The sequence below is a fragment of the Anabas testudineus genome, chromosome 11 (genome assembly GCF_900324465.2).
Source record: "Anabas testudineus chromosome 11, fAnaTes1.2, whole genome shotgun sequence".
NCBI lineage: Eukaryota > Metazoa > Chordata > Actinopteri > Anabantiformes > Anabantidae > Anabas > Anabas testudineus.
In genome coordinates this window covers 13,488,537-13,514,621 of record NC_046620.1, presented here as the reverse complement: position 1 = coordinate 13,514,621, position 26,085 = coordinate 13,488,537, and the positions used below count along the sequence as shown (strand labels likewise).

At 40.8% G+C, this 26,085-nt stretch overlaps 3 protein-coding genes across 10 annotated transcripts in view; 1 reads left to right on the top strand and 2 right to left on the bottom strand.

The window, feature by feature from the left end:
- The window catches only part of ppp1r9a (protein phosphatase 1, regulatory subunit 9A), a 50,653-nt gene extending 45,968 nt beyond the window's left edge, over nt 1-4,685 (bottom strand). For 3 of the 4 annotated variants that reach the window (XM_026347654.1, XM_026347655.1, XM_026347657.1), the window contains exon 1: nt 3,642-4,684. The gene's annotated coding sequence lies outside the window, so the exon portion shown is untranslated. Of the gene's footprint in view, nt 1-3,641 lie in introns of all 4 variants that reach the window. The other variant, XM_026347652.1, reaches the window with a different exon arrangement.
- On the top strand, nt 1,987-14,044 carry sgce (sarcoglycan, epsilon). Of its 5 annotated transcripts, none has more exons than XR_003297989.1 (12): nt 1,987-2,119; nt 6,447-6,569; nt 6,788-6,945; nt 7,343-7,415; nt 8,104-8,302; nt 8,819-8,981; nt 9,214-9,428; nt 9,882-9,908; nt 10,404-10,592; nt 10,953-10,996; nt 11,491-11,678; nt 11,829-14,044. XR_003297989.1 is itself a non-coding variant. In XM_026347701.1 (12 exons), exons 1-12 carry the CDS (start codon nt 2,074-2,076, stop codon nt 11,877-11,879), a joined length of 1,326 nt encoding a protein of 441 aa, XP_026203486.1. In that variant the 5' UTR covers nt 1,987-2,073; the 3' UTR covers nt 11,880-14,044. The 5 variants fall into 5 exon arrangements, 4 of the variants coding, with proteins under 4 accessions (XP_026203486.1, XP_026203488.1, XP_026203489.1 ...); XM_026347701.1 differs by having other exon boundaries at nt 11,641-11,678; XM_026347703.1 differs by lacking the exon at nt 9,882-9,908 and having other exon boundaries at nt 11,641-11,678.
- Nucleotides 14,045-14,177: 133 nt separating this feature from the next.
- Nucleotides 14,178-24,702, bottom strand: casd1 (CAS1 domain containing 1). Its single transcript, XM_026347669.1, has 18 exons — nt 24,330-24,702; nt 23,054-23,150; nt 22,643-22,763; nt 20,961-21,005; nt 20,801-20,863; nt 20,646-20,687; nt 20,424-20,547; nt 19,780-19,994; nt 19,231-19,650; nt 18,117-18,206; nt 17,890-18,009; nt 17,531-17,687; nt 17,303-17,382; nt 17,097-17,198; nt 16,808-16,948; nt 15,921-15,998; nt 15,378-15,470; nt 14,178-14,855 (listed from the first exon to the last, which is right to left on the bottom strand). The coding sequence occupies exons 1-18, from the start codon at nt 24,460-24,462 to the stop codon at nt 14,586-14,588; spliced, it is 2,391 nt and encodes a 796-aa protein (XP_026203454.1). The 5' UTR covers nt 24,463-24,702; the 3' UTR covers nt 14,178-14,585.
- Between the last annotated feature and the right edge of the window lie 1,383 nt (nt 24,703-26,085).

The window sequence follows — 26,085 nt, the reverse complement described above, 5'->3', positions numbered from 1 at the left end:
ATACTGGAGCCGCTACAACGCCATTGCAGGCAGTGGATGATGCTGCCAGTCGCACAATAGGGGTGTCGGTGCAATTTGGCAGCTCGTCTCACTGAAAGCTGCACAGTGGCAGCATTTGCAGGGCTGCAGCGTCCGATGCACGTCTGCAGTACGGTAGAGTAAACGTACTTAGCTGTGATGATAGCCGGAGATTTGCAAATGTAAAGCCTCATGTGACAGGTGTTGAAACCTGGGCTGCGCCCAATGGTTTGGTCCGATAATCTGCTGCGCGGAGGGGGTTTCGATGAGCTGCAGTCTGGCATAAATACCAGCACACAGCAACTGTAACTTCACTGGCTGCTTATTGTTCATCAATGAGATCTGGGTGGGGTAGAGAGGGTCAAGAACCACCCCTGGCTGGATGATGGGTGCTCAAATTAGTTTTGCGCAAAAAGTGTGGCGCGGGTACCACCAGGGGGCCTTGAGGAGTTTACATGAGAGAAGGGGGCCTCACAAATAGCTGAAGTTTGAGTCCACTGTTAAGTCACTCACAGAGAGTCATGGAAAATATTATAGTTGGCTACTGACTCTTATCTCACACTGAACATGACTAAATGCATATTCAGAATATAAAGATGTCTCCACAGTCTGCACTCTTTTTTTTTTCCCAAATTAATCAGTGCTCATTAATCATTTAACAGCCTTGTATTAATAAAGATCAGAGTGTAAAAATTCGAGCTGTTGGGGGTCATATAGGAGACAACAGACACCACCTGCAGCACGGCACTGAATTTGTGTGATAAAGCTCTAGAAAGGAAGCTTTGTCTGCGTCCAAATGTATGAACATTTTCACAAACGTCGCCGACTCAGAACACTCATTTTGATGTGCTGTTATGCATGCTTTAGTTGCCTATGTGTGTATTTTCTAAGCACAGATTGCAAACATGAATGTATCTGGAAAGATTCTGAGAAATGATCATTCATTATGATTTTATTCTAACTGGCTTTACATTCAATCAAATGTTTAAGTAGCCTACCAGAAAGCAGATGCACTGATGTGAGTTTTTGTAGTTATATATAAATATAAGCAACAAAAAAATTCAGCAAACAGAATTTGACACATTCATCCACTGTCTTCTATCGAAATGCTGTCTTTCCCCACCGTTATTATTGTTGATCTCAGTGCATGCACAGACCTATAGGGATTGTTGTGATACCTTCATACCCAGTCCAAACACTAGCTATGTGAAGATGTTGCTAAGCAACCTAAAAATAATCTTAAGGGGATAAAACGGTGTATGAGATAACAGAACAGCCTCACACTGCAGAGCACGGAGGAAGGATGGCATCCTGTTTATCACCACAGAGGAAGAAAAAGCATCCTATTTCAAGCACGAATTTATCAGACGAGCACCATGTGGTGACCACTGTCGGCATGTTTGCCCGAATTAGGGTGCTTTTCTGCAGGATCAAAGTGCTCTCTTCAGTGGTGGCTGACAACAAGAGAGCACGAGGGGTGAATTAAGGGTCCAGCAGCTTTTTTTTTTTAGCAGGCCTTAACCAAAGGGGGCCAAAACATGACCATCTGTCTGCTACAAGTGACTCTGCAGGGAGTCTGCACAGATTGAAGCAGACTTTTCAAACATGACTGTGCCCTTTTACAGCTGGACGCAGGAGGTAGAGTCCCAGTGGGGTGGTGGGGTGTGCAGCTGTTTATTCCTGCATGTTTCTGAGTATGAATCAAGGCACTTATTTGTAAAAAATTAACATGTTTTTAAGAAAATAACATGGGAGGCCCCTTGTTAGTGCATTGCAGACAGGCAAAAAATTGAACAGAACATGATGCAGAAACCTTTTTGAGAAGACAGTCATTGTGATTCACATCGTGTTTTACCCTTTTTATTTTTTTATTTTATTTTTTTTACGAGACAACCATCTTCTTCCATCCAGATGTTCCTCCAATGACAAGTCGCCCTGTTTCCAGTGAAGGAAGGAGGCGGAGGAAGGAATGCTGCAGGATGCTCCGTGTCATGGCTGTCAAACCCAGTGGCGATTAGGGGAAACATCCCTTTTCATGCGACATTTACGCGGACGATGAGCACCATGTCCGCCGCAGCTGTCGCGGTATGGCTCGGCACGGGTACGTATGGACGAGACGCGAAGATATCGGGTGCGTTTTATCGCGCGTTTGCTTTTGATGCGGTGTCCGTGCTAGTTAGCTAGCTAGTTAGCCCGCTGCTGTTTAGCCGCTCTGCTCATTTTTTCCAGGAGGCTGAGGAGGAGGAGGAGGAGGAGGAGGAGGCATGGAAAAATGGCTAACAATAGACAGCTATACCGTAAAACGACAGGACTGACGGGACAGTCAGCCTAAAATGACGTTTGAACAAGGAATATGACGTTAATGCTACACTTGGTCTTGCTAGCTAGTGGTTCATTCAGCTTTAATTGCCTTCGACAGAGCAGTGCTGTCCTGTGGCGCAGGCCTGTGTTTACATTGATGACCAGGTGTGATCTACCTTCATGAAGTTTTAGTCTTGCTGGTGCAGCTACACACAATGTCAACATCTCCAAAAATAGGAAATATTACTTTAATAATCAGTTATTACCTTGGCCTGTGTATGGTGAATACAATAGTTGAAATACACTAACTGTCCATTATAGTGGAAGCTACTGAGTCTTGTTTTGACCACCAGTCCAACTACCCAAAGATATTCTGTGAACGATCACGAATAACAACTAAAGGAGAAGATCTCCATCAATCTGAAAGTGGAACTGTGCAGCTTGAAGAATAGTTTCTGCTTCATTATCTGTCCATTGATTAAACAGCTTAGCAATGCAGCTCTACTTTTATCTATAATGCTCCACTATTGTGATGATTTCTTTAGAGGCCTCTGTAAAAAGTTAATCAGATAGCGCATACATACGAGATTTAGTCAGTTATGGCTCAGTTTTGGGGATTAAATATACACTTTTTTATTACCGTGCTTCTAAAAGAGGAGGGATAGAAAGAGAGGGATATTTTATAGGTTCGTTTAAAACCATTCAGTAGTCCCCAAACTGAAAATTAGTGAAGTCGCCCTTTAAGCCTCGGTCGTTGTTAGACTGCATTCGTTCTAGTGAGGTGTACCAAATAAACTGGGATCTCAGCGTGTAGTTCAGAATGGCGTTTAAAGGCATACTTGTTCCGTTAATGCTTTTATTCATTGATCCAATAGTTTTCATTGTGCATGCCTATGATGCCAAACACAGCGCTTTACATGAGAGAAGTATCCAAGCAAGCAAGAAGCAAGAGTTGAGCAGAGATGGTGAGTGGGTGTGTGCAGTGGTGCCATTCATGTGTTGACCCGCTGTCCCCTCCCCCTTGTCATAACACAGTGACACGCTCAACTGGTTCCCCATTAATGCTGGCGTTATTGTTTTCAGCTGTCTGCTGTCCCACAGACTTGGCCCACTTACGTTTGTTTAAATGTCAGTTTCATTTCAATCTTGACTAAACTTTGTCCTTGATAGAAATAGAACTCACCCTAAAACATTAACTTCTGTGTGAGACAAAGGTCTGTTTCCTCCGCTTAACATGGTAACGTTACTCTATGATTCAATACTCGCAGACGCAGAACATTTCTAAAACTTTGACTTTGAGGCAAATCAGTGATTTGACTTACCGTTGATGAGAAAGTTAAACTGTTGCTTTGTGTCCACTCTTGTTCTTAGCGATCGCCTTCTGCTTGTTGTGTCACCAGCTACTTTCACTTCCGGGTCTGCGTTTAGAACAAGACTCAAGCTCGTCACGGGCAGAAAACCAAAGCGTCGGTCCAAACAGTAGCAATCCTTGTTGTCTGTGCTTCCCTGCTGAACACCAAAGAAGCACATGCATTCCTCCTGACCCAGACTACATGCACATATAAAGCTGATTCAACAGAACTACAGCACATCCCTCCCAATTGTCTCTGCCTCGGTTACCTAGAGGCCTCAGTTAGCTAGACCCATTAGAGGACAAGGGTAGTTTATTCTCTCTGCGCTGTCCTCACTCCTGAGACTCGATCCAGTCCAAGGTCAGCCCAGAAAAGCATAAAATCTGGTTAGCCATTTCCATCTCCCCCAAGGCTTGTTAGTGATCCAGTGTGGCATTTCTTCACTTGTTTCAGTTTCAAAGGTGGTCTGTGAATGAGTACATGTAACAGAGAGAATACTTGACTGCTGCTGAGTATGTGAGCTCAATAATCAGCAAAGTGCAGGTTACTGTGTGTATTAACAACCTGGTTAGCCTGCAGCGGGCACTTTAGTATTAACCCTTAATTGGTAACATATTACGTACAGCAGACGACCTGCTGTTCATCATCTCGAGAAGCCCTGGCAGAAAGTCAGTCTAGCACAAATAAGCAGATCTGACGCTCTTAGCACAGCCTCAGTGTAGCTTAGTCAGTGATCTTCACTTACCACCAGCTGCTCTTTAAAAGGAAGTGACCGCGATCAGCTAAGGTGAGACACCCTCTGTAAGCTAGACTGGCAGGCTGCCTGGAGTTAGCCCCAAATGTTTGTTGTTAATTCGAAGCTTTAATTTTAAAAGGATAAAACATTTCAAATCCCATAGGTCATTTCCAATTCCTCAGACCATTAGGTGAGACGAGGCCATCTGGCCATGCTTGTCCGCCCTGCATGTCTCATTCTGGGAACGTGTCACAAATGTTTACACCACATACAGTTGGCCTGCGAGTAAAACAGAACAGCTGGTTCGTGACCTTGACCGAGACTACGTGGGCGACGTCCTTTTATGCGATGAAGCATTGACGAGGCCTGGTGGGTCAGGTAATAGAATCAAAGCTGTGTGCCTTCAGAGTGGGATTTGTGGAATCGCTGAAATAATCGCAGGAGGTGCCACTGGTGTGCTGCAAATGAATGAGGTTTTATTCTTGGCCTCTGAATAACCTAGATCTTAATGTCAGGGGTGCAGTAGTAGCAGCAAGAAGAGCTGTCGTGTGGATTAGTCACACTCGGGTGGTTCCCTCCATCTGTCTTTATAAAGAGACATGGTGGATATAACCTCAGGTTTCTATAGGTATCGCCACATTTTACTGCCTGCTAAATGCTATTGATTGTACCTAGCTGTGACAAAGCCCTGAGGGACATGGGACACATTGATAGTTGAGTGTTTCTGTTTGTGGCCACAGATGTTGCCCAGTTTAACCTACATATGGGACCTTTTTTATAATAGCTCATCAGTGCACGTAGATTACAGTTCAATAATGTGGTCTTACAGATGTGGACCTCATTCACATTCAGCCGCTTAATGCGCCACCCTATCTTCTTTTAAACCTTTTGTGCAGCCTGGTAATAGATAACATTTAACAACCAAATCACATACTGACTTCCGCTTTCATGGACATGGATTAAAATGTAAATCCTGCTCTATCAGGCTCTTCAGCAGAGACTGTGAGCTTCTGTTGAAGGAGAGGATTTAGGAGAAGAGGATAGCATCGCTTTATGATGCTGATGCCAACGATTCAGAGTCGGTTTGATGCTGATGAGAGGATGAAAGCAGGAGATAGAAAATAGTGAAAATAAGCAACAATTTGCCAGTGGCAAGGCACATAAACACACGCACAGCTTTCACAGGCTGCCTTCGAGCTTCTTAATGTGTCTGGAGATGTGTGTCTGCAGGCGAGAATAATTCAGACTCTCTTTCCCTCTCTCTCTTTCTTGCTCTCTCTCTCTCTTTCCCTCCCCTCCTCCTCTTCTTCCTTGTACACTCTGTCTCCCATGGTGATTAAAAATTGAGTGCCCACCCACTGAGGGAGAGAGAGGGAGAAGCAAAAACTCTGTGCAGAAACGCTGAGAGCTTAGGGGGAAAAAAGGAGTCAACAAGGAAACGGCAAAAAGACAGAGACAGTCTGCTGAATCACCTCCAGCCTTACATTGTGTAAACTTTCGTTAAGGGGGCTGCCATTTTCTAAGTGATGCCCTTCACGAATTAAGACTAAATGTTTGTGTTTGAAATGGAGTGAGGGTAAATAGAGAGCATAATGGAGAGTCGGCAGAGGGCATGAAAACAACTCAGTCTGACTGGCTCTCATTACTGCTGGTTTAACTCACAGTATGTCACCTAATTGCCACAAATATTCATTGGTTCATTCATATAAGATAATTTTGCTTACAGCAGTTAATAATTAGAGTTTCTGCTTTCACATTTGGCTGTTTCTGGGCTGTATTCCTGTGTGGAGCTACTGCTTTTACCTTCACAAGAACGCAGGAAGGGAGTCAGATCAAACTATTGATTCTCAAAATGTGGCGCGAGGTTGCTCAGACCAGCAGTCCAGATATTTGCTTTATTAATTTTCAGCTCTTTTAACGCCTTCTGTTCTTCTTTAATTAGTGCTGCTGACAGACCTAATTAAGAATATCCCACATAAACACGCAGAATAGGAAACGTGCTCCCAGGAGCTAATTTTTGTTTGAAATGTGTATTTCAGTGGTTACCATCTTGTCAAGGTCACACGGAGACCGTAACGTCTACCCATCAGCGGGAGTGCTGTTTGTCCACGTTCTGGAAAGAGAGTACTTCAAAGGAGAGTTTCCTCCCTACCCAAAGTCAGGTACAACAGCATAACAGCCTAATTGTCTTTATCACTGTGCTATAGTCATTTATAAATATGTTTTGTGTTAAATATTTCATTACTTAATATAACAAGATGGAAAATGCTTAGCTGCTGTTGGCAGAATAGCCACAATCCAGCTAATGAGATATCGCTGAATTGGTTCTGACTCATAACAGAACATTTGGACACTCCTCATTAAACCGCTTTACCTGTAGGTGATGCCGGCAATGACCCGATCACGTTCAACACCAACTTAATGGGCTACCCTGACAGGCCGGGCTGGCTGCGCTACATCCAGAGGACACCACACAGTGACGGTGTGCTCTATGGTTCCCCCACCGCGGAGCATGTTGGCAAGCCCACTGTCATAGAGGTGGGTGGCTGGACCACTTTCAAAGTGGAAAGAGGAGAGTTAAAGTAATTTTTGCTACTGTATAAAAAGTAGTGGAGGAATGTTTAAGTGGAATGTGGTATCAAACTTTGTCAAGGCACAAATAAGGGTGATAGACGTTAGACAGAGCCCAGCTGGTTTGTATTCATGCAGTAGTAGCTTGGTACAATGTGATGCTCTAAGTCTTCAGACTTAAAGTTCATTGTGTTGTTATATCCTTTCTTTGACTCCTGTAAGCTACTGTAGAAACGTTCACAGCAGCACACATGTGCCTCTATATATGGTCTAAGTTGGGTACAGAGCATAGTGTATGTAGCTCAGCTGCTGCTATATAAGCAGGACTGATCTGGGCTTAAACTTTCACCCCTGTGTGTTGCAGATTACTGCCTATAACAGACGCACTTTCGAGACAGCACGGCACAACTTGGTCATAAACATCATGGCCACAGAAGGTAAGAGGCGCCAGTATGAGAACTTTGTCGACACAGAGATCTGAAAGGAAAAACCTGCCCAGTTAAATCTTGAGGGCACATTTGTACTTCAATGGTGTAATTGACTTCCCTGAAAAGAAAAGGCTGTTTTCCTAATTACTATGTGTGTATTGGGGGCATTGCTATCCGTTCCTGACCTTGTAGATAGAACAGACCAAACTATCATACAACTTTTATGATTACACAGAGGTAATATGGTATATTACAATATTCCTATGGGGACCAGTCACCCCTTCTCATATCTATGATGACACGTCACATTTGTGCATCTTTATGTTTTGTACGCTGGCTTGTTTACGGTACATGCAGTACAATATGACCAGAGTCCGTTTGTGCTACTAACATCACTCGCCCTATGCTGTGATGTCATCTGCCATCTGGCCCCAGAAGGAAGCCAAGTCATAACCGAGTCGGGCAGACACAGCAGCGTCTGCTGGACAGACTGGTGAAATCAGCGTCAACTGAATATGCAGCCGTAATGAAGTACTAATGATGTCTTATGCATCATCACCCTTTCATTTTTATAGATTCTGCTGGTCTACATTTGTAGCTCATCTCCTGTCTTTTTACTCACCTCATCTTACAACTCTTCCCCTATTTCAAACTTTTAATTTCTAAGTGTCTCTTCTGCCCCCCCCCCCATTCCCAGAGTTTCCTCTGCCCTACCAGGCGGAGTTTTACATCAAAAACATGAATGTGGAGGAGATGCTGGCCAGCGAGGTGCTGGGCGACTTCCTGGGAGCGGTGAAGAACGTGTGGCAGCCTGAGCGCCTCAACGCTATCAACATCACCTCGGCGTTGGACCGTGGCGGCCGCGTGCCTCTGCCCATCAATAACCTCAAAGAAGGGTAAGGATTTTGGACGTTGGATCTGGTTTGCAGCTGTACAGTTCAGACCTGAAGAAAAGATGATTCAGCTAAATCAAGGTTTTCTCTCCAGCTCTTACACATTGCAAAAGTTTTGCATTTGATAAACTAAATGGAGTGATTTACACAGAAGATGTCAGGTTTAACACTCTAAAATATTATTTTCACGAGTGACCACTTCACCTCATTCTCAAATAGCACATTTTTCTCAGCCCACTCCCACCATGCTGACATTTCATTTAATTGGGTCCTCTGGGAGTTTGCTGTGAATTAGATGAGTACACACGGCTGTCAGCACTGACAGACACCGTCAGCTGGTTTAGTCCAGAGAGAATTAGTCTACATGAAGTGCCATAACTCATACATCAAAGATTCTTGCTGACGTGTTGGAAGATGAAAGCGTCTCGGAGAACACTCGGTGTTCAATCCTCAGCATAATTGTGCAAAAGGGGACTTTGTCTTCTCTTCTCTTATCTCCTCCTCTTCCTCCTCCTCCAGAGTGTACGTGATGGTCGGTGCTGATGTTCCGTTCTCGTCGTGCCTGCGGGAGGTGGAAACCCCCCATAACCAGCTGAGATGCAGTCAGGAGATGGAGCCTGTCATCAGCTGTGACAAGAAGTTCAGAGCTCAGTTTCACATCGACTGGTGCAAGATTTCTCTGGTGAGGATTCTCTCGCACAGATTCGCCAGCAGGTTTTTAATGCTGAGGCAAGAGGGGAATCGAGTACTCTACTCTTTTTCTGTGCTACATAAGCATTGCTCTTAATTAAATACAGTGACTGAATAAACATTGTACCTAACTTTAGTCACATCTCTGACACAACTTTTTTTCAATTTACACAGAGTGCTGTCTCATCGACAAATGCTGAATTCACTCCTGCTTGTTTCTGTAGGTGGACATCAATAAAGTAGTGCCTGTATACATTACCCGTCCCGACCCAGGCACAGGCATCCTGCCTGAATTTGGGGAGTATAACCCCCCCTCTGAATCTCTGAAGAGCCGTGACTACTTTTCCGACTTTCTTATCACACTGGCTGTTCCCTCCGCTGTGGCACTGGTCCTCTTCTTCATCCTCGGCTACACTATGTGCTGCCGCCGGGAAGGGGTGTAAGTGTGCCTGGTCTTATATTTTTATGCAGATGTTGCACCAAACACCCCAACAAACATTTGAGGAAAGCATTCAAAGTGTTGCTGAGAGACAGGAAGGACAGCGCAGGGCAGGTAGCAAAAAAATGTGGATTGGAATTGCAGCTTTTCATACCATCCAGCCATTTGTTTCCCATATATTAAGTTATTTATACATTTCTGTCACAAGTTTTTGTTAATGTTGCCATGTGTGTTTTGATATTTTAAAGCCATGACACTGATGATCTTTCATCCATGATACAAGTCTTTCATCATCCTCCGTCATTTACAGGCTGGGAGAGATGTGCCCCCTCGTTCACTCAGTGTTCCACACTCCAACCACACTGTCTTTATCCAACAGTCCATTCACTTGTGTGTAGATGTCTCTAACTATTAATATTAGTATTTAATTCATCCATTTTGTTTTGTTTCTAGGGAAAAAAGAAACATGCAAACACCAGCGTAAGTGTCTTACCTCTCCTGTGTTTTTCTTTTTTGGGTTTGTCCCCCCTTCCCCCACCTTTTGTTTGCAGTTTTGTCATCTATGTTGTCACTGACAGCTTTCTCATAAAGATCCATGTGTTCATCTTTGTGTTGACATTCATTCATGCAATGGGCTGCTCAAAAATGTAGTGACCAGATGAAGAGCATTATTGTTATTAATAGTAACAAATAGCTTGGAGCATATTTAAATCATAGAGATTAAAAATAGATTTTGCAAGTCGGACAGATTTAAAGAAATCACAGCGATAGGTGAGGGTGGCTGTTTATATTTCTGTTGTTCGTGCATGTGGTGTGTGGAGAGCCCACCGTAGGAGAACACACATTGCTGGCATATTCAGATATTTTACATTTCTTTCAGTAGACAAGACATTGCACACAGGATGAGACAAATTAACACCATCGCACGTGACACAACATCATGTTAACATCATGTTGCCTCTCTCTACCCTCCAGCATCCAGCTGGTTCACCACAGTTCCATCCAGAAGTCCACCAAGGAGCTGCGTAGCATGTCTAAGAACCGGGAAATCTCCTGGCCCCTCTCCACCCTGCCCGTCTTCAACCCGGTCAGCGGCGAGGTGGTGCCGCCCATCCACCCTGACAACTACGAGACCACCAGCATGCCCCTCATGCAGACACAGACGTGAGTTAAGGCATAATGTATATGCAATCTCATTCACACTCACAGGACTTGCACACACTCACTCTTACTTTAGCAAGCCAGGCATGCCAATGCATGGCTTATAGGCGTCATTATAGGCAAATATTAGTTGGAACACTACCATTGTTGTTTAATCTTGTTTTCAGACTAGCCGTGCCGTTTTTACAGCTAAAGCTGCAACAAGCAGCCTTTAGAAAATATGACTACAGCTTAAGAGGTTCAGGCTGTCCCATGATTTTACTAATGGGCTTGAAACTGAAAGTACAACATCCTTTCATGTGATGCTAAAAGCTTGTGTATGTGAATGTCTGTTTGCCATAATATCATGGTTTATGATTTCAGGAACCTGCAAAATCAGATTACAATACCACAGCAACGGCCATCAGGTTAGTGTTATCTAACAGTCTGCTGTACTTGGATCTGCATGCATATAATGTGATGTGGCTATTTTTAATGACACTAAAACACAGATAAATAAGCTGCGTCATGCTTGCGCTACATGAAGTTTATGCAGTTGAGCATGTGTCAGAACATTTAAATAATCCAGGAGCACTTTCAAATGCTTTTTTCGAATTTTCTTTTTAAAGTGCAGCTCATAGCATAAAGTCTGGATATCGCTGAAAATCATTAAAAAATAAAAACAGATTGTTTCCTGCTCAGTGTTCATCAGGGAGTCATCTGCAGTCAAGCATGTCTCTCATTTCACAACAATTCACTTGTTACATCTTTTTACTTGGGACTAATTCTGTTTTATTACTAATAATAAAATAATTCATGTCATAGTTTCTTAGCTGTGTTGCAGCTTCAATCTGTTGTCATTCAGACTTTATTCGCTTGGACAGAGATTACTGAGTAAATGATTTTGCTTGCACCCCACAAGTAATCAGGCATGAGAACTACTTATCTAATGGTGTCAACTCCTGCAAGAAAGAACCCACTTCTCGCTGATGTGTGAGCGCCCTCCTCTGTGCATAGTGATTAGCTGCATGATGCATTAACCTGCCGCTCTCTCTGTTCACTGCTAACGAAGGAGATAATTATGTCATGTCAACGTTTAGAAGACTGGAGGTAGGTACTGCAGTCTGTTAGTGAGTTAACATAGAGATTGTTAATGCTGTTTTTGTTGTGTTTTTTTTTTTACACCTTTAAATTCATGTGTTTTTGTAGCTCATTTTTTAAACACAACTTGAATATCTATGTATTATGTGTTTTTCCTAGGTAAATGGTATTCCTGAGGAAAGAAAGGTGGCTGAAGCACTAAATTTGTGACCAGAAACACCAGTGTCAGAGTAGACTTTGTTTCCATATCTATATATTTGTTTTTTTCTAACATTTGTGCCAACTGCATGCCTCAGAAAGGTCTTTACAAAGTTTTACTGTTCATACTGTATGCACTTACACCTTGTGTGAAATACAACAACAGAACTTAGCTAATTATAAGGATACATTAGGATATTTTGGAATAGATGTGTAAATGTTAAGACTATCATGTTTGTTTTTCTACGTGCTTTGCACAATGGACCTCTTAGAGAGAAAGGGAGTTTTACATAGATATATTGACATGTTATTATATGGACCGTGTCACATGACAACAATAAATTCTTTCAATATACTTGTGTTTTCACTATAAGCAGCTTTGTCCCAGTAATAGGCAAGGCAGTAGTTATATGAAAAGTATTTTGTTTTTGTCCAAAACAAGAAGCCAAAGCAGCACTTTCTTATGAAGGTATTATTAACAATGTTCAACAGAATAAAGGCATTTATAAATAATATGGATACATTTCACATTCTTAAGACATCACAAAAAATTTACATGTAACATATTTCAAAGAGGCCCTGCACAGGGATATAAATAGTTGTTGCTTTTACATGACCAAAGAGATCTTTTAAGGCCTGAAACAAACAAACTTATAACGGTTAATCTATAATAGACGAGAAAACCAAACAGTAAACTTTACACGTCAAAGGAAACTGCAACGTGGAATTCCCATTCTTTATACAATGAGGTGATGACTGGTTATAGAAATTACAAATTTACTTGGCTCTTCTTTAGTTTGAGACCACAATTAAAACTGTACATCATCAGATGTGTGACAGGAGAAACCTCAAAAGCTGTAGTATAATTGTGCCACTGTAAAGAAAAAGAAAATCACTTGTGGACCCATGCTTGTCTTCAAAAGAGGCTACATAAAATGTATAGAAAACAACTGACACTGTTATCTAGTACTACCCTATGGTATTAAAAATGTTTATATGCAGCACAGCTCGGATCTTGTCATATGATAGTTTCTAATTTTCCAAGTGACCTTGAAAAAGGTCAACATCAGATTTATCCAATAAAATGTGCTCAAGTATAGGAAGTATCTGCACTAGTACCATATTAAACATTGTATTTCATCTGAAAGAGTGAAAAAACGCACATCTTAAAGTAAAAGTGCTGATCTCTCTTCAATATTAGTGAGGATAAACAGGCAGAGATAGCTCCCATTTGTCAACCGACAAAATATAATAGCAGTAAAATGTCTTCTCAGCTCAGTCAGTGCATTAGCGAGTGGTTGTTTTGAAGTTTGTTGTGGCTCTGATGCAAAGTGCCTAAAGACGGAAGATTGTGATCACAGGCTACATCGCAGATGTGACAATGTTCATCTGGAGTTGTACTGTATGTATAAGCCACTGAAAAAAGCTTCATGTTTAAAGGCATTCAGTCTAAGGAATCACATATTTACTCACTCATTGACCAACACGTTCACTAGCTGTGCCAGCATTGAGGGAGGATGTAGATTTAGCTGTGTTGTTGTACAATAATGTGTGTAACCCAGCATTTCCCACCGGTAAGAGGAATATTTTAAACAGCAATGAAAGGATGAATAAAATAAGTCTCTCACACAAACACATACAGACTATGAAATGAGCTGCAACAGGACAACAGACAGTAAAGGCTCAACCTCTGCAACGTGTCTCTGGAGCAGGTTACTGGGTGCCGGGGTGGGTACAAAATAGTCAACATAATACTTCACAAACAGCAGTCATAGCAGGCACAAAGTACAAAATTAAAGCAAAAAAAAAAAGTATAAAATATAAACTTAATTTAAATCATTAAATACTGTACATATCACATAGAATTTCAGAGCTACAGCAGGTGACCACGATACCTTTCAGCACAAGGCAAACATTTCTAAAATTACCACAAAAACATCAGCAAAAATATGTCACGGGATATTCCAACGTTTTAACAATTGCACTCCAAATTTTACTTAATGTCGACATTTTTTTTGATCACCCAAACCATTTGTTGGTCCATGTTTTGCATATTTAGATATCCGACGTCATTTGAAAATCACCAGAATTACTGTACTGTACAAAGTAATGTTAAACGCAGCACAATTGAATATTATTGTAAAAGAGTAGTTATCTGAATATGTGGATTATGAATCCATCTGAGTGAAAAAACCTTCAGCTGCTACTGCCATGTGGACGGACTGTGTGCCTAGTTATCCCTCCCAGAGTGAAGCCATGACAGAAGGTACTGTACTGTACTGTATGTTACAAAATTAACTTCTTATTAGTATGCTTGGATAGGTTGAAGCGAAGCTGCAGAAATTCACCCAGCAAGCAAAAGATCTTGAAATGAGAGGACCTCTTTTTGTTTTTCCTTCTTGGTTTGTTTTGTTTTGAATCGTGAAATCATTAGTAACTTGAACTTTGCCCAGAAATGAACAACTGCCCTTTTTTGGGCATTTTTCTTGTCTTCAGTGTGCGACTTTCATAGCACTCAAAAAGTACAGACTCTGCCCAAACATGGCAGAAGTGAGACACTTGACTCCCATTGGTTCATTGTTGTCCCTTAACACCACTGTGATCATCTCCTGTTGCCACCAGTAGCCTCAAACACTGGGCCTGCTACTGCCTTAGATCTGTACCTCAATGTCAGGAGGCGCTTGGTGAGTCTGCTGTGCCTCCCTCAAGAGCTGTCCATCAGGTGCCGGGTGTAGGCTGGCTGTCCTTGGTGAGCAGCAGCACAACCAGACTGATGAGTCCCATGGCCCCCAGTCTCTTCAACAGGGCTGCACTGTCTTTGGGGATGATCACCTGTGCCAGGTCATTGGTGATGAGGGAAATTTCATGAGCCACACAAACAAAAATAAAGGTGCTGACCATTATGTTGAGTGAAGGGTTGCCTGGAATTAGGACCAAAATTCCCTTGGTGTCTGCTGCCAACCAGATGTGGTACTGACATATGAACAGCTGGGGGAGACAAATAAGACATTTTACTTGTAAATAATTTAGTTAACATATTGTAAATTGTGCTAATTCCATGTAAACCTGTTTGACTTAGGAAGCTCAAGAACATCACATACAGAGCCGGAAAGGTTTATTAGTGGCTCATTATTTGAAATCAGATGCTTCTTCTTAAGAAATGACCTGCACTTACCAGAATGAAAGGAATAGAAACTTGAATAATGAAAATACAAGTATTGACAGAATGCAATGAAGTCATGAACGATAAAGTATATTACAAATATTTTATCTATTATAGCCTCTGACATATAGCCTTGGTGTGTTTTCTATTTTGGTTCTTGTGTATTTGTAAAACACAAATAAAAAGAAAATCATTCTATTTTATTACTGGTACACTTTATTGATGTTACTACATCTTAGGGTTTTACCAATTACTTATTTGTCTTATTGTTTTATTGTAGCTCTTGCAAAACACTGATCAATTTATAAAGGGCTTTATACAGTAAATATTGTAACTCTCCATTTTACCTCCAAGGAGATCTTTCCAAACCATGCAAAGAATGAACTATATAAAGAGCGGGCGTATCCAGGAATGTTCCTGATAAGAATGAAGGCCAAAATCTGCAGACAAGAGAGAACAAAGACATGTCTAAGAATCAAAGCATCAAGACACATGAGGCATATAATATGATTATTATCAGGCTGTGGGCATAAACACTTAGATAAGTGCGATAAGTGTGATAAAGTCATTTGGTTTTGTGAAGAAGGTTGGGCTAAATTGTCGGTGACTATCTATTCCCAGAAGGAATGTCAGTGTTAAAACATGTCAACATCCCTTGTTACTACCCTCATATCAACCAATCACATACCATCTCAAAGAAAATCTAAATTAATTACAAATATAAAAAAACGTTAATATTAACAAAGACCAGAGTAAGAGGCCAAACAGTTATCCCATAATGAATCCCAGAAGACATTTCTGTAAAGCGCCACTTGGTCTGATAACATTAAACATGCAGAGAGAACATAAGGACATGAGAGAACAAGAGGAAAAATAGATAAATATTGTACCTGCACCACAGAGATGTAGGGATGCATCTCATTGCACTCTGTTTTGGTTTTGCAGCTGCTGGCCCATATTGAGTAGGTCTAGAAGGATGAGAAAAGGGAGAAGTTGGGTAATAACTTTCAGGACGTGATTTACTAAGATGTGCAATAGTAAACAAAGGTGTGAGCGTGAACTTGAAAATCATAATAGTCATTAGGCGTTTGCAGGCTTTGTCTGTCTGAGAGTTTGGAGACTATACATGTGTGCTCCTTTCTTTAATGCCAGTGATGCCATTTCCACACTCACATTCTCTTAAGTTGGAGAATAAAAAAATACATACACAATCACAGCCACTGCAATCACTGTCAGGCTAATTAAATAGTGTGTGCCATTTTTGTGTGGGTTTTATCAAGTCTGCACATACACACACACTTTCAGTAAATCAGGCTCTAACTGTTCAGATGCCAAGATGTGGAGGTGGTTAATTTAGTTTGATTTGATTGTTTTGGCCAAAGCAGTTACTATAATTTCCACCTGCTTTGGCAGAGTCAACAAACAGCAGACAGCTGTGTCAGTGACACGTATAAACCATCTGGTACGTGTTATCACGCAGGATGATCACGATACAGAGCTCATGTTACGTTCTGCACACCTTCCCCAAAACAAACAGAGAGCATAAAGAGCAGAAGGCTTGTGGCTGCTACCAGGTGTGGTATTATGTAAGTGCCACTCCCTGTGTAACTCATCTCTCCTAAACTGCTATTGCAAGTGGGAATTGTATTCATTCAATGATTAATGTGATATTGCAAAAAATATAGATGACTGTAATCTAACATAAAAGGTGAACTCTCAATCTTATTATTATTGTGAGCAAAAATTGTGAGAGAAACTCAAGTAAAAAACGTCTTACGATGAAAAAGACGACCGAGAGGAAGAGGAGTAGGTTGGAAATCTTGGCAGAGAAGAGAGCTTCTCCTTTGCCCTCAGAGAGCACCTGGCGCTTCTGAAGCACCAGATAGATAAAGGCAAACAACATGCCATGTATCACAGCCTGCAAAAGAAGACCAGAATTAAAAGTTTTAAATGTTGGTCCCCTGCAAGGATGAAAAAAAAAAAAGCGCCTGATAATGGAGAATATTTTAATGCCAAGGCTGACTACTAAACACGGGTGTATGTGGAGCGGAACACATTTGACTTACAAATCGGTCCAGCTTCCATCTGAACCACCACTCATGGATGCTTCCATTCAGCTCAAAAAGGGTGGAGATGGGCCACACGGAGAAGATACTCTCAAAAAAACCCTGGAGGATTAACACAGAAACATGAATATGATACAAGCTCAAACTCAGAACTTAAGTGAGGTTACATTCAATAAAGAAAGATTATTCTTTTTATTTCACTTAACCTGTGAAAAGGCAAAGAAGCAGATGAAAATGAGGAGGCAGAGTAACTTCACAAGGAACACAAAATGCCACATGCCACTACCTGTTCAGAAAACAAGACAGACATTAGACAAGACATTAGGGAAACTGTTTTACACCTGATGTTTATGACATACGCAGTATCACAATTAATTTTATATTAATTTATATGGTCCAGAATTGACTATTGATCTACTTTTAATTACACTTACTGTTGGCCTTCTTCTGAAGGATCTGGGGCCACATGGCCATTGTAGCATAGATGATGACAAACCAGAAAGTGACCAAAGGGACAAAGTAATAGAACTGGTACGGCCTGTCCATTACCACACACAGCACCAAGACTAAGAAGTTCAGACGGAAAAGCACCTGGAATGAAAACACACCCAGTAAACCAAAATGCCAGTACGTCATTTATTATTATTAATATGATGGCATTTCATGCTAACATACAAAGAGTAATAACTGCAGGCACACTGCACAGTAATTCATCTTATTTATATAATATATGTATCTATGATAACGACTCAATGCAATACAGAAGTTAAAGTTTACCTGACTGTACACTCACCTGGCACACTCTATATAGACCAAAATCTCCTTTGAGCCAGAAAAACGAAAAGTGTCCATATCCAGTTTGAAAAAGGTATGCTGCCACTAACACCCGAACATGCATGTACACGGGAATAAACTGAAAGACAAAGAAATTATTTATACGTCTTAATCAATTATCAGTAAACACTGCTTCAAAGCAGGTTACTCCTAAATGTATGTGAAGAAATTATATTTAAGACTCACAGCACTGGCGCCGGATATGTGATAGATGAGGATGACTAGCTGCATCCAGCCCTTCCACTCATCCGTTTGCTCTCGATTGAGTAATTTACTCTGTGCAGATGTAAAATAGTGAACCAATCAATTCTCAAAATTTATTAGGTTAATCATTACATAGAGTTTTGGAAAAAATGACTTAATACTACATTTTCTCGTTCTTTAAAAACTTGCTAGTGGCTTCTTGTGTTTTTGTATGTAGTTAAAGGTGAAGAGTGCATTTAGTGGTCAGGTGCAACTACAGTATCTGAATACCTCTACCCCCACACTTCCACACTTGCTATCTACATGTAGTAGCAATATGTCAACTGATGATGTTACTTTAGGTGGTGAAAATGCTATGATTCAAATTTTCAGAACATTACAGGCTAATAACAACATAATTATAATACTATATTCCTACACTCGTTACTTCAACTTCAAACTACACTTGCTGGCTATTTTATTAGATTCACCTAGGTTTTAAATTCTCAGTTTATGTTGAAACTGTCAGAAAGTTGATAATGCTATATGTTTATTATTATTGAGGAGGTCATAGTGGGTGGTGGAGTCGTATTGTGAAATATGACTTTTGACTAGTTTTTAAACATGCATTGGGGTACTTACCATGTGTACTGATTCCTAAAGTGTCAAAACAGACCAGTGAGATTTAAACCAAATTATGTACTTTACTGAGCTTGTTTTAGGACTGGAGACACCCTATTTTTTTTCCTTCTGAAAAGGTGCATTTAAGATATGTTCTAATATTTTGGCCCCCTCATTTATATAAATAGAGTGGCCTAAACATTAGTAAAAGGCACCTCTTAATATAATACACTTAGCAGTACAACTCCACCATCCTCGCTGAACTCAATTATAAACATGTAGTAGAATTATCACCTTTCAGAAGGTTTCAACAAAAACAGACGAAGTATAACTTAAAGTAAAACTAAGAACTGCTGAATTAGATTGGATTCAATTGTACATGTGTACATAATAAAGTGGTCAGTAAATGTTTATTAATACAAGAAGACTGAGACTCACAAAATACCACATTTTAAAAGAAAAGAAATACTGCACTGGAAATCACTTGCTGTCTTACCTCCTTGCTGTTCTCATTGTAAAAGATTCCCAGCACAAATATATAGATGAGAGGGATAAAGAATGTGGAGTGTGTGTAGAACTTCTGCTCCTTCATGAACACATCTGCTCTGTCACAGAGGTAAAAATAGCCCATGATGATGCCCATCCTGCAAAGAGCCTGGAACGGTGCCTTTGGACCCAGGGGTACAGCTGCAGTTGCTGGCTTCTTCTCTTCTAGGCTCTCCACATCAGGGGGCACAGGTCGGCGGTGGCGGTTGTTGCCAAGGACGTGGAGGACCAGGAAGACCAGAGCTGTGCCCAGGAAGAAACAGGCCGACAGTTTCTGGAGGAAGTTGGGGGGTGGTAATGTTTGGCAGCAGGAGCCATCAATGGGCCTCAGGACGTTGTTGCACACAGAATTCATGAGCACCATTGCTCCCTGACAAATGAATTATATAGGATGTTAAATGGATGTGAGTAAAAGAGAAAGAGAAAGTACAAATAAAAAAAAACTGTTCTGCCATAATAACTGAAGTTTTCAGCTAATAGCTGAAGAAATGCTGCCCACCACATTCCTGGTGCTCTCAGGAAGGTGCAAGCCATCGTCTGACTGGGTGATAGTTTCCAGTGCAGCCTGACGGGAAGCAGCTAACAGCTTGACCCGGGACCTGCTGTTACGCTTGCTGCTGTTGAGCACGTCTTCCGCGGCTTCATTGTACAGCTCTAGCTGTTGATTGGTGATCATCTTCCTGTTGTCGCTCAACACCTCCTCATTTACTGGCTCTACAGGGTGGAGGTGTGAAAGTGTTATATACATTACAAACAAGGAATCTCTTAAAAGGTACTGCACTTGTATGACAAACTGATTTTCACAAAATTCTGCAATAATGTGTGAAATTATCAATCATGTCAACTATTTGTCAAAGATCCTATGTGTGAAATTTTAAGTTGCTGATAATACTGTAGCACCCAATACCCAGAAAGAACCAGCCATCTACATTTTTATTATTCTTAGACTGTTTGCTGAATAACATGCATGTAATTTATTAATTATAACTAACCAAAACGGACACTGTTATGAAGTACACACTTTGGAATCTCAACTTTAAACCATCTAGTGATATGAGAGATGTATCACTGTAGTAAATGGAAAAGGCAGCAGTTCTGAAACAACTCCTTTAAGATGACCAGTCCTAAAAGTTTGGAGTTTACCTTGCAGCACCCAGTAGACCTCTCCATGGTCAGCCAGCTTCTCTAAATGAGCCGCAATGGCAGTTAGGTTGACTTTGTACTGCTGCAGGGTCTCACTGCTGCCGCTATGCAACTTGATGGACCACTGTGGGAAATACATAAACAGATTAAATTTAGATTGACACAACTTAACAGAAAGCTTGTTTTTGTGTACCATGAAATATGCAAACACATGCAGCTTACTGTGGCAGCTCCAAGGATGAAAACATCCGGCTTTGAAGTTTCCTGCAACATGAGAGTAATTGCAATTAGACAAGTTCACAAAATTTACATCCAAAGCACAGTGACAAAGTCAAGCTTGTGAAATCTCCTCAACTTAACATCTGACGCATACTCACATGTGTCCATGATCTCAAGCGTTCCTTCATTGAATTATTTGCCTCTGGATACCACAGAAAGTCCTATGCACAAAGAGCACCTAGTTGTTTTTAGCTTTTATCCAATTCTGCTTTTACAGACTGAGAACATGAGATAAAAACACATCTAAGAATAGCTCACCACTTTAAGAGAAGAACTGTCTTCTTGAAATAAAATGTCCTCGTGCTTCAAACAGTACATGAGGACAGACAGAGAGAAAGTCTGTTAGGCAAATAATGTTCCTCTTTTTCCTAGCGTCAGACCACAACAGTTACAACTGCTACCTAACTGCAGAGCATGTTTTGTGTCAGTATATTACATTTACTGTATTTATTGAATTGTTGGAGCACATTTCCTTAAGCCTCATTGAATTAAATCAAAACTATCCATTTAGTGAAAAAAGACCAATAGTTGTCAAATTAAGTCAGAGGTCAATAAAAAATAACAATAAGAATAATAGGCAATAAACTGATCACAAATAGTGGAATGTTTTTATTTTTAGCTACACTCCCCTCCCCTGATGCTAGTTCCTTTATTTTTGCTGTAGTCCATACACAAATTAGAAGATAGCACCTTTTTAATGAGCCCACCCATTTTTCATGTGAGCAAATGCATTGGAACTTGTAACTTAAAGGTGTGTTTTATTGTCCAGGTGTGTCTTATTATACACTTAAGCAATACACCACTGAATGTTTGCACTTCAGATTTGGGTTTCTGCCTGTTTAGACTGCATTTATGGTTAAGAGGTGTAACCAACATGAAAACCAGAGAGCTGTCTATGGGTAAAAAACAGATGGAAAGTTGGAAAATCAATAAGAGTCACTGCACAAACAGTGGCCATAGCCACTACAACCATTTGGAATGTCCTGAAGAAGAAAGAAACTACTGGTGTACTAAGTGACAGACGTTGATCTGGTAGACTAAAGAAGACAACAGCAGTTGATGACAGAAACATTGTGAGAGCTGTAAAGAAAGACCCTAAAACAACTGTTAGTGACATCAGCAACAACCTCCAGAGGTCAGGAGTGAAGGTATCACAATGTGCTGTTTGCAGAAGACTTCATGAACTAAAGTACAGAGGCTACACCAGAAGATGCAAACCACTCATTACCAAGAAGGCCAAGAAGGCCAGGCTGGAATTTGCCAAAGGGAACATAGAAAAGGCTGCAGTGAAAGCCTGGAAAAGCTTCAGAAAAAAAGAATGCAAAGGTTTCGTGGTGTCAATAAGTCACAGGCTTAATGCAGTTATTGCATGCAAATCATAAAGTGCTATATTTTTCTGTTGTATATAAGATCCCGACGTATACGCCTGGAAATAAAAGCTGAAATGTTGATCTTTTATCTCATAATCTTTTTAGGTCAAACCCAAATGTTTTTAGTCTACAGCAATAATAAAGTAAGTGCTCTCACTGTTCCAATACTTTTGGAGGGGAGTGTATGTAAATGGGAGTAGTTAATTGGTCAGGCCTATATTTTACTGGTTGTCTGCTCTGCTTGAAGCTCTGTTTGTCTGGTAATGGTTGTGGTACAATTCACAATTGATCATAATCAACAAAGGAAGTGTACAAGCACAAAAGAAAATCCTAGAGGAAGAGAAAAGCAGCCCTGCCTAAAAGCTGTTATGATAAATGCAGACAGCGCTACTTTCCTGTTGGCACTTCCAAACATGTTGTTGGCTATACAGCTTATTGACTGTGAAGAACACATAAATGGAGAATAAATGGAGCAATGTCTGAACTTAGGCAGTCAAAAACGTAGCTACACTACCTACGCTGAATAAGCTGAAACCCTTAATGTCACATGGAGATGTTTACTATAATTACCTTGTTTCCATTTTCTCTTTGCTCAGGGTCAATTATTTTGATGAAGGAATAAAATAGCTGCCTGATTCGTGAATCACCAACAAAGGCCACTCGCTTTTCAGCAAGGCAGGTTTTGGCTTCACTGCAAGACAAAATTGACGATAAGAAATCCGAAAATCATGCATCCTTTGAACTCCACATGGCAGCTGTGCTACTGCTATGGTTCAATGTATTGTGTAACTTAAATAAAAGGTGATGTTATTACATAAAATCTGTCCACAGTCGTGTTCTCAACTGATAACTTGGCTCATGCCTTCTAGATAAATGCACTCACAGACACATAGACATGTCAAACATCACTGCTACACACCTGGATCTTTATATGTACTGTATGGATAGTAACTTTGCAGTTACTAAGTTAGTGTGACTTACATGCTTTTGTATTTATGCATCATGCAACCATACGGTTGCCACACGTTCTCCCCCATGTAACGTCCTCTGGATAGCAGCCATTCACATGAGTCTCCTCCTAATGGCAAGACAGATAGAGAAGCTTCCAGTAACACCAAACAAAACACTGCTCTTGCTTTCACTTACAGTTCCTCTGTGACTATGACTGAAACCTGCTGCTTTCAATAGTACCCTGGCTTTTTCATTTAGTACTGTCAAAAGACTAGCATACAATGCATGGCTCTGCTGGGGGCCATAGTACAAAATGAAGCCATCAGCAATTCAGCTCAACCATAAATCTTTCCAGCTATTCATTTGTGTGGAAAATGAATAGAGCCATCTGCAACTGAATCCATTCATAGAAACAGGCGAACATGAAGGGTCGGAAGGCTGGCGAGAGACGTGGGCATTTAGTGTCATCGCCAGCCAAAGCAGCTGCTCTCAGTGTGCACACGGAGGTTTTCATAAACAAAGTTCACTCTGTGCAACCAAATTGGGAGGTGGCTGCATGCCGTGCTAACATTTTCATTTTGGTCAAACTCTGGGCTTTGTAACATCGATGTCACTGTCATTGTCCAGACGTGTGCAGACCTTTCCACCTAAAAATCAGAGCCCAGGTCAAATCGGATCTAAATTCGCCGACTGACCTTTGCCCAGCAAGCTAATGCAAACTGTTAAACACCTGAGACAGAAAACATCATGCTACAGTAACACACAGTTTAGTATCACTGAAATAAGTTAAAGACTTTTAGAGTTGCTACTGCACCACATTTGTCTGACAAGCTTTCTGAAAAGTGTTAGTAACTCAGTGGCTAGTGTTGGCAATTGACATGGCACTAACTTAACGTTAATTCCCAAATACTTAAAAACAACACATGCTGTCAATTTGTAATAACATAAACACGGCACACCACTAATCAGCGTGTGCTGACAGGAGCATGTAAACACAGCTAAATGCAGTGTTAGCTTTATTCAGATAGCCAGCGGGTCAAAAAGCTTAAACGTTCGCGTAAATTAATGATGCCTCAGTTAGTTAATTTAGCCTAATTTATTATCTACTTGCTATATTTGAGGCGTGCAGCCTGCACGCCGCACCTTTTAAAGGCAGCACTGGATAACAACACCGTACCGAGGCGCAAAGGCAAGTAGCTGCTCACTGACGCAAACGGCTAACTAGCCAGCGTTAGCATTAGCTTATGTCAAGTGTTCACCGGCTGCACCGAGAGTTTTTATAAAAAAAAAACGGGACACCACCTACCTCCATAATACCGCGACGCTGTGTGGAACACAAGGAGTAAAGTAACGAGCGCTAGCGATATTAATTTGGCATTCCTAATGGTGAAATGTTGATTTATTTCGCGTTTGCCCAGGCTATAGGCCAGGACCGCCATCTTTGCTCCTCCATGACAACAAGGAGCTGTGTTCGTCCGGCGGCGGCGGTGACGGTGACGCTCCTCCCGGGTGCAGCACCTGCCTGCTCCGCTCCGTGCGACACCGCCTCTCCGCCCGTCACAGCTGGTCCAAGCAGGTGCAGAGCGAGATCCGAGGGGGCTCAAGCTCAAGTGATCTCTCCAAATTATTCAGGCAGACGGTTGTCATCTTTAGGATTAGCTGCCAGAGTACAGATAATCTTCATCAACAACGATGTAGACACAGAAATTTGTTTACTGTAGCTGCAGAGAGTAGGTATAATATTATATAATTAAACATACCAACAGTAGAAGTGAAGGTTCTGCATTTAACTTTATTTATTTTTTAAAAAAAAGTAAGTGCAAGTTCAAGAAAATGTAGGCTTCTCAAGTATCATTATTAGTAAAGTATTTTAACTCTGTTATATCACCGTGTTATTAATTCATGTATTGATATGTACCCAGCATTTAGTGTTAAACTATATTACTTGATTGCTTTATTAAGGGTTCATTTACAGATTATTTTACTATCATTCCTTTGTAAATAAATAAATAAATAAATAAATCAGGAAATAGTGAGTCCAAGTTGATTTCCTTTACATTGTTTGTTTTGTCCAGCCAAAACAACGAACCCACAGCAAAATACATTTAGAATCTCTTCAAATGTGGGATATGCAAATATTTCAATTTCTAACAAAACACGGATCCTAAGTAAAACCCTCAGATAAGTGTGATGGAGTAGAAAGCGAAATGTACGGTGGTCCTGTAACATAACAAAACACATTTAAATGGACAAAACACAACCAAATTAAGGAAACAGCTTCACCAACTTGGTTAACTTATATAGTTTCAGCGTTCAGAAAACAACAAAGCAAATAGCCACAATACAACTTATAACAAAACACTACAAACAGCACAGACAACAATGGAAATGTTTACGTAGATGTACGTGTCCGTCACCTTTTAATGCCCCTAGAAACACTACCCTTGTTCGTTACTTCCACAACCTGAACTAAAGGACAAGCTCATTCATCCAATTTAATCATAGTACAGCAAACGTCTAGAGAAAATACATCTGTGTCCCTATGACTTTTTCTTACAAGTGTGTTAAGAGAATTTAATTGCCATGAAAATAATGTTAAAACCAAAATGTAACTTTATGTTTCCCGTCTGTGTGGTACAAGCTGTCATCTTAGGTGCATTCTTAGTTGAGGCAGTGCTCCATCACTCAAGTTTTCCAGTGTGTTATTACAAGTAAAAATGTGGTGTAACAGATTGCAAAACTGTGTCAGGAAACACCGCAGACACTTTTCATGTTTCTAGGGGCATTAAAAAGTGATGGACACGTAGATCTACAGATGTAGATGTAGGTACCTGCTCCCCGTAAACATTTCCGTTGTTGACTGTGATGTTTGCAGCGTATTGTTGTATGTTAGGGCCACAATAATAGGAGCTCACTCCCCTTTAAGCCATTTATCTTTCCAGCGCATCGGATAAGATATTATGTTTAAGAAACAATTGTATGTTGAATAATATTGTTTTTGCAGTTGCCATTGCTGTGCATGTTGCTTCATGCAGCTATATGTCAAAAGAAAGTTAGTGGCC